At 35.3% G+C, this 8,719-nt stretch overlaps 1 protein-coding gene across 10 annotated transcripts in view; it reads right to left on the reverse strand.

Annotated features, from left to right (window-relative positions):
• Positions 1 to 6,438, reverse strand: part of myt1lb (myelin transcription factor 1-like, b) — a 111,594-nt gene extending 105,156 nt beyond the window's left edge. For all 10 annotated transcript variants that reach the window (XM_038292729.1, XM_038292735.1, XM_038292734.1 and 7 more), the window contains exons 1-2: positions 6,332 to 6,438; positions 1,343 to 1,376 (exon numbers count right to left, since the gene is read on the reverse strand). In XM_038292729.1, coding sequence (XP_038148657.1) covers positions 1,343 to 1,376; positions 6,332 to 6,377 — 80 coding nt within the window. In that variant the 5' untranslated portion in view covers positions 6,378 to 6,438. The remainder of the gene's footprint in view (positions 1 to 1,342; positions 1,377 to 6,331) is intronic.
• Between the last annotated feature and the right edge of the window lie 2,281 nt (positions 6,439 to 8,719).

Genomic DNA, 8,719 nt, shown 5'->3' on the forward strand with positions numbered 1-8,719 from the left:
GGCTGATCTATACTCAGAAACCATGTCGTCTGTGTGTGTGTCGCAGTTAAAGCAGATATGCCAAAATTGCAGGTGACCGCAGACAGTGCTGCAGACAGGAGGCCTCTGATTGGTCAAATCTACATCTGCTTTACTCTATGCGTACGGTATTTCCTGTTTGGTACCTTACCATCACGACTCGTGAAGATGGACCAGCTAGAAGTGCGAGGTGTGCGAGAACACTGGGACCCTTTTTCCACCTGGATCCCAGCTCTTTTTCGCCCTCATGTCCCTCCGTTGTCGCACAAACTTGCCCCCACTTCCTCACACCCACAGCTAGTTGCTAGCGTGGAATAACAAGCGCAGACCACGCTTCAATATTGGGCAAAAATCAAAAATATCTGCGACAAGCTCACTGCGACACACTACTGCAGGAGGATAACCAGCCCTTTAATCAGAAACGTATTTTCTGAACTAACCCTAACTATATGTGAATGCTTTACAGATATTTCACAGTTTACTACTAAGTCAAGTTGACTATAATTAGCTGCAGACAACATATGTGAGCCCAAAGATGCAGCTACAAACATATTCTTTGTAATTTTCTACAACTGAACCATGGCTACAAGTTATTGTGGTTATTCAGGACTGAACAATGGAAAAGAACTTCCCCAAAGTTAATATCTATTAATATTTTTTAAGTAATCCTATTTTGCATTGGAGTTAAAAAGCGGTTGTAGATTGAGTTCAAGATTCCACAGCTGGATATGCAGCAGAGCACTGATCCAATAAGTCCAAAATTAAACATTATCAAGACAAAAAGTTAAACAACTGAAGGTTTGGGAGTCATTTAGTCCATATTTAAACCCAGGTGGGATCCTATGAGATGATGTTCAGCTGTCTTTTTCTTTTCCAAACCTCCTTCCATGTGGCTGAATCAAAATAAATCTTAAAGGGAAAGAAGTTATCGCTAATGTCATTAGGGCAAGTGGGTAGCAGGTTTAATATAAAAAGGTGATTTTAAATGTCTTCTTAAAATCTATGATCAATAAAACTTGCAACAAATTGTGGCTTGTTCTGTTGCTTTCATCCATCCTCTTCTTTTATTGGACTCGCTCCAAGTGATAAAGTGAGACTTATACTCCAGAAACTTGGAGTAAAGAAAAAAATAAAGAGGGAACAAAAGGAGAAGAAAGTAGGAAAGAGCTCAGAGTTCTGTCACAGATGTGAGGAGAAACAGAAGAGAACAAGAGGAAACATCTCTGCTTGTTAATAAGGTGACCGGCTCTTTCTATCGTGCTGCACTACAATAGGTAAATTGTCTGTTTGTGTGAGAGCTGCGCACTTTTCCATTCTCACTGACCTGAAAAGTTCTGTCAATGCTGGATCCACAGGCACTGAGGAGAAAGCAGAGAGACGGAGAGAATCATTATGAAACGGCACCGACTCGCAAGCCGTAACACATGAAAAAGGTAAACCGGCTGAAATGTTGAACTCTGTGACTTCTTGTCTGCGTGGGTTTGCCATAAAATAAATTAGCGGTGAAACACTTAAAGCTGAAAAATATTTGGGAATTAGTTAGTCAACATCTGATAAACAATACCTTATTTTAATATCAAAAAATTATGTTTTCATTTTTATCCTCTCTTCAGACAGATATATCCATAGTCTTTGACTTTCTTTGCATCGCTTGAATTAATTTTACATGTATTAGCAAGTATTACTGATTAAAAAACTAAATAATTAAAATGATATATAATTAAAATATCATTAGAAGAAGAAGCTAATTATACTATGTGAATTATTGCTTAAAAAAGAAAACAGGTTTAAGCTTAACCTGGTGGGTTACATAAAAGCACAAGATCCTGGATTATAAACAAGTAATTTGATTTAATGCAACTCATCCAGCAACAGATTTAATACCAGGTTGAGGCTGCACAAATACCTAATTTGAACATTAGTCACTCCAAAATCTCTGCAAACCTTTGACTGAGACCTGTAAAGACAAAGTTTAGGCAGTTTTTTTTTTTTTTAGCACATTTATATATCTTACACATTAAAAAAGTGTTATTGAAAACTGTTGCTGTGCAATGAATACCAGATGCCTCCAGAATATCCTGGGGGGGTAGAGATCAGTCTGCATTCATAATCAGGGATATTTATTTTAGCATGAATCATAATTTCTAAGAACTGCCAGACATTTTTGTCCTGGCAGCAGTACAGGGGCGGATCTAGAAAAATATTTATGGGGTGGCGAGAGGGGGGCAGGAAGTTTTGAGGGGTGGCAACATATGGCATTTGTTTACACTGAATTTAATCACAGTTATCACAGTTTGGTGAGAATAGTATGTACAGTATGTGTTTCATGTGAAACAGTTCATATTAGAAATACATCGTACAATGTGATCTCACCTAATAGGAGATAGAAGAATGATAACACTACTTCTAGAGGGGCATTATCACAGGAAAGGTATTAAGGTAAGACACAGGTGCTGAGTCGCAGATGTATGAGATTGACTGTCAGAGAGGCAGCTTTGCAGCATTTGCACAAGAAGAAACTATAGAAAGAAAAAGTTTCCCATCAGAGATCTATGGACTGAGCTGGACTAAAGTGAGCAGAACTACACAGTAGAAATAAAAGGGTCAAGGCACCCAAACAAGGTACTGGACATCTATGTATTGTTTACTCTGAACACAGATTTACCCCATTTGTTCCTCAGTAACTTGACATACAGTAGTTAAGGCAACATGAAATAGACATTTTATGTGTGTAAATATGCTGTAGATAGAGCTCTTGTATCAATAAATCAACAAAAAGGCAGGTACTGGATGTTACATCAAAATCTCCACAAATCTGAAAAGAAGCAACATAAAAATAAATTTTGCTTCCAATCTGTAAAAGTACAAAACATTTAGTGAGTAGGTTCATACCGGTAATTTCTGGATAGTTTCATACTATATATACAAAAAAAAAGAAACAACAACACTGCTTCGTATTAAGCAGGATTTACACCAGTATCACATTTTTAAATTTACTTTTAACACTTTTGGTTTTCATTAAAGGAAATATCAGATTTTTTCAGGTGCCAAAACAAAATGTAGCAGCTCTGTAAAGGCTCACCAGAGAGCATAACATAAAGATGACATGACTATAACAGCTGAATGCGGTGATTTCCACATTGCTTAGCAAAACACTTCACAAATTTATTTAGATCCAATGCCTTTTTGCGTTTTGATTTGAGTAAAACCAAACTTGATCGTCTCTTTTCTGTCATTGTTGACCGCAAATATGTCTTTATGAGCCTGAAACGTCAGGCCTAACTAACATCATAGTTAGAGAAATAACGTTCTGCAACTTGATTTTTATCATCTCAAAATCAGCCTTGCAGCTGTGCTAGCATCATTGTGCTTTCATTATGATTTACTTTCTCGATAGATAGTTAATCAGTTTTTACCTGTTTCATCCCGTGTCTCCTCTCCCCATCACCCCTGGCTCCCTCGCTTTTGCCCCATTCGGTTTTCAAAACTAATCAGTCTCAGTCGCTCTCGCGTCATCTCGTGCTGCATTCACTGCAGTCCGACATTGGAAATTAGCGGTCGCAATTCTCAAATTATCCATAATTTATAAGCCTCGCCACCCCTACCGCCAACTGGGGTGGCAGCAGGGGTGGCAAGGCTGTCATTTAGGGTGGCAGTTGCCACCCTATGCCACCCCAGTAGATCCGCCTATGCAGCAGTATTATCTCTTTATGTTATTTTTAAAATAAATATGAGTCTGCCTTGTAAAGATAGACATAATGCTGTTCTTAGCGTGTGTCTGGAACATTTACGGGAAATACAACATGGCTTTTAAAGTGATAGGGTTGTAATCATGAAATCAATCCCTGCCTGTTACAGTTTTTATAATTATTGACACATAAGGCTAATTAAATCTATAATTAAATATTTAAAAATGAGTAGAATATAAAGTTTAATTTGACTTCTGGATAACAAGGGGTGCAATTTGAGCTTAATTGTACATTCAAAGTTTTGATTATGTTTAGTCAACATTCTTACTAAAAGTAAATTTCAGGGGATATCAGTATAATTTCAGATTGAGACGTTTAACAAATGACAAGATTTAACATTTTAAGATGAAGAAACTATCAAACCTGTCACCTGAGCGTCGCCGTACCGCTAATCTGGGCCGGGATTGCTTCAAATTCATCAACGCTGATGTGTTCAAAGGCAGAGGTGTCAAAGGTATTAATGTTTATTACCGTATTTTCCAGACTATAAGCCGCTACTTTTTTCCCCACTCCTTGAACCATGCGGCTTGATAGTGCTAGCAGCAGACATGACGAAGAATAAATTTCCCAAATTCACACATTTTGACATTTATTTGTTGCATTAAAGCTAGCAAACCAATCAAGAGATAAATCCTGCAGAGCTGAAATAAAGAGCTGATAAAGCCCCATCTTTCAGTAGAAGCTCTGGTCACTACCCGATCCGTCCCAGAAGCACGATCCATTCTACAAGATATACGTCCCTTATTTTGTTAAAAAGATCTAAATTACGTTTTCCCTCCCCCAAAAATAGTAAACGTACTAAACTCTAATGTGTTAAAGGTTAATAATTTATTTCCTGAGAAAATAAATGCCTTAAAATCCTTTCTGTTTCCAATCTGCACCGGAAATGGGATCCTATGCTACTTCCGGGAGCAAACTTTTTTGGCTTTGCATTTAAAGATGAATCTAGTCTTTTTGAGTTTTATATTTTCCTTTCATGTTAACCTTATGGTATATAGTGTGTAATCTAAAGAAAGAAACAACTAAAATGCGGATAAACATGGTTTAATCATTTTGCTGGACTGCTCTAAGCATGTCCCATGATGACGTCAGAGAAGCAGTTTAACGTAGGAAATGTAAAAGGCATCAAAAGTGTATCAGAAAAGTCAGAAAGCTTTTTCAAAAGATGTGTTTTAGCATTCTTTAGTGAGTTAAGGATAGAAATAAATTATTTCAGATTTTAGTACCATAATTACAATATAGAAACCCGGAGTTAAGGATAGAAATAAATTATTTTAGATTTTAGTACCATAATTACAATATAGAAACCCGGATATATATCTGTTCTCTGATGCACAGAATGGATAATACTTCTGGGATGGATATATATGTACATTTCCTGGTTTTTCAAAAATTGTGTGGAAAAATCTAGAAAATACAGTAGTCAAGTAGAAGTAGAAATCTTACTGTTTAAAAACACTTTTGTAGAAATTAGAGTATCAACTTAAAGATATTACTCGAGTAAGGGTACAATTTTTAAAACTATTTAGAGTATAAAAGTAAAAGTAAAGCAGGAAAAAAATTACAGATATTTTACAGCACAAGTCTATTAAAGAAATATTTTCCTACAATTCTGGATGATAATTTTCTTAAAGTTAGTTTTATAACTAATGGGAATTTTGTCAAATTTTCCTTTGCATCATCTTGAAAAACTATTTATTTTGGTATGTATTGCACAACAAGTTGGTGCAGCACCGAGTCCAACCAGAAATAAATTGTCTGGATATAGCAAATTATTTTAATGTTATTTATTATTTTCTTTAGTACCAACAAGCTATAACCAAAATGAGCTTAAATGAAACAAAACTAGCGACTCTATTTTCAAAATGTAGAAAGTAGAGATAATTGCAAAAACTATATAACAACATTGTATAAAAAATAATTACTCCAGTAAAGGATAGATAGCCCAAATTTCTATTTAAGTAAGGTAATGATATATTTGTAATTTTGAATTTATTCTCAATTATTCCAATATTACAACACTTTTTTATAATACGAGATACCTTTGCAGTAAGAGCAGAACTTTAACACTGATGTTTTTTTTTTATATAATAGTAGTTTTTAGGAAAAACATCTGTTCTGCTTTTAGGATTTACGCTTATCCATTTTTTTCTCGCTAAGGATACTTTAAACTTCAATAAATAAGTCATAAAACATAAAAAAAGGCTTTTTCACATTTCATTTAATGCAGTTAAGAAACACAAACATACATAACTTAAGAGGGCCATGAATTTCTGCGCTGATTTGAGAGTTACTTCATAAATAAAAGCTCTGTTTTTTTGATTTGCAGTCCATGTCACTATGATTGCCACCAATGTTTTATTCTGAACAAGGCTTTTAGAAGGTGGATTTCTGTTGCTGCTGGTAAAGGCGAAGGTGGAGTGAGCAGGTAGAGAAAGCAACTGGAGTGTAACTGCTCAGGATGGGTGTGTATGCTTGTGTCTGCATATGTATGTGTTTGTGTTGGGGGAGTGAAGGTCACCCTGAATGGAGGTGTGCGTTTCTGTGTGTATCTGTGCAGATACCTTTGGAGCGTGTGCGATGGCGCTTATCGTCTGCATCCACCTCCATCTGCAGGAAAGGCACAAACAAGCTGTTCAACACAACAGACAGCGTGGTGAAATTATCTTTAATTTGGATACATGTTCTCTCAGGTTCAGAGCGCTACTTCCACCCTGTCAGACGTTTTAGTTGCCACCTGATGTGCCAGGTGTCATGTAGATGACTGATGGGCAGCATTAGTGTGAATGATTAAAGTGATTTGGAGACTGCACACTCAATTCCTCTTTTATTTTCTTACAGGACAGATGTAACCACAAATTGTTTTTGTGAACCAGTTTATAATATATAACATCCAGGCTACAGTTTACCAATTCAGCTACGTTTATATGAAATAAAAAGGTAAAAAACCTGTTTTAAATATGAAAATTTTCCAGAATAAGACAATTAATTTAACCCCTTTTTAACTTTCTTTAACAGGAATTCTGACTGTATGCTCATTCATCTCTTTTTTTAATCAAAACGAGGGCTGAAACAATTAATCAGTTTAATTGCAATTAATCAATTATTGAAATAATCATCAACTAGTAATAATAATCAATTAATCATTAACTGGAGTATAGAGACTGTAAAACATGCCTTTAGCTGACAGAGTGATCCACTTAGAGCAGAGGTCTTCAACAGGGGGTCCGCGACCCCTAGGGGGTCCGCAGAGGTACTGCATGGGGGTCGTGAAAGTTTTTTCCACAAATTGAAATGTCTTTAAATACATATTAACATGAATTCAAGACACTGATGTAAACATATAAATGGAGGCAGAAGATGTCTTTCAGTTATCAATGCCCACATTCAGCGACACACAGGAGCTCTTTCAAGCTGGGCACCGTTTCATTCACAACACCTGTCCCATCAACCAGGAATCAGAATCAGAAATACTTTAATAATCCCAGGGAGAAATTACTTTTGTTACATTACTCCATCTGTAATAGAGTGACTATAGGAGCAGTTTGATATAAAACAATTTCATACATGTATGATTAGGGGTCCCCGCTCCATCTCGCCCTTGGTTTGGGGGTCCTTGGCCTGGAAAACCTTGAAGACCCCTGACTTAGAGCAATAATTATACCAAAAAATGGTAAAAATGTATGAACATCTTGCATTTAAGATAAAAAAATATATATATTTTACATTTGTCAATCAGCTCTATGTATAATTTTTAGTTTTATCTTGTTTTAATTCGTAAAAATTCTTCTTTAAGGAACCTTTTGCTATCCAATTATTAGTCGATCAATCGAAAAAAATAATCAACATATTAATTATTTAGCAAAATAATCATTAATTGCATCCGTAATCAAAACTTTGTTTGATTATCTACAAATCACAGATTTTTAAAAAGAAATTGAATCTCCTATTATATTAAAAAGGGGTTCAGAGGTTGTGTATGAGTCAGTGTAAAAATGCTCCCTTGGAATCACCAATTGCACTAAGTGCAGAACATCTCTCTTCCACTCAAAAAGTGTCTTCTCTCCTAAAAGTCAATAAATTATTCCCCAAGTATCTGTGGTGTCATTAGGAAGATTCACTCTTCCTGATCGACAAGCCAGCCTTCTTTTAAATATACTTCTCCAATTAAGTAGATCGACCTCCTGCATCCCAGTGGAGAACTTTTGGATATAACTGGTCAAAAACGAGCAAAACAAGCGATTGATTTTCTCTCTCGGCGGGTGGGTGGCAGAAGGGTGATCTGGGGATCTTTTGCCGCTAACAAATAAATCATGGATGTATTCTGAAGAGTGCTTCAACACAAACTCACTTTTAGCACATTTATTTTTATTATGAATCCTTTTGGGTTATCGACATCTGTCCGTGATGAAAAATTATGATTGTTTTAAATGTCCCAATCAGAAAAACACTCTTAACAGGGGGTGTTGTTGGCCCCTTCTTATTGGGGTGCGGTTACTAGATGTCACTACATCCACGACACGAAAACGATGAACTTGTTTTTCTTAGCTTTTACTTCAAAATAGCTTGTTTAATTTTAACTGAAAGCTCTAAAGCGATTTTGGTAAACATGTACAGGGTTTATACAGGAATGGGTTAATGAGTAACTAAAATTTTATGCTTTATAATGCTCTTTTATTTTGTCTTAGAAATAATTTTAATGCCATCATATATATATATATATATATATATATATATATATATATATATATATATATATATATATATATATATATATATATATATATATATATATATATATACACATTGTGTTGAAATGAGCATTTTCCCATTATCTAGGTTTGAAATTGCTTAGAAATAGTTTTTATAAATTTATATATAAATAAAGCATTTTAAATGCCACAATAATCACATTTAATTAATGGTAATGCCAATTAAGGCCTTCAAAAAAG

Source organism: Cyprinodon tularosa, unplaced genomic scaffold (assembly GCF_016077235.1).
Source record: "Cyprinodon tularosa strain WSP-4 unplaced genomic scaffold, ASM1607723v1 ctg316, whole genome shotgun sequence".
In the NCBI taxonomy this organism is placed as follows: Eukaryota; Metazoa; Chordata; class Actinopteri; order Cyprinodontiformes; family Cyprinodontidae; genus Cyprinodon; species Cyprinodon tularosa.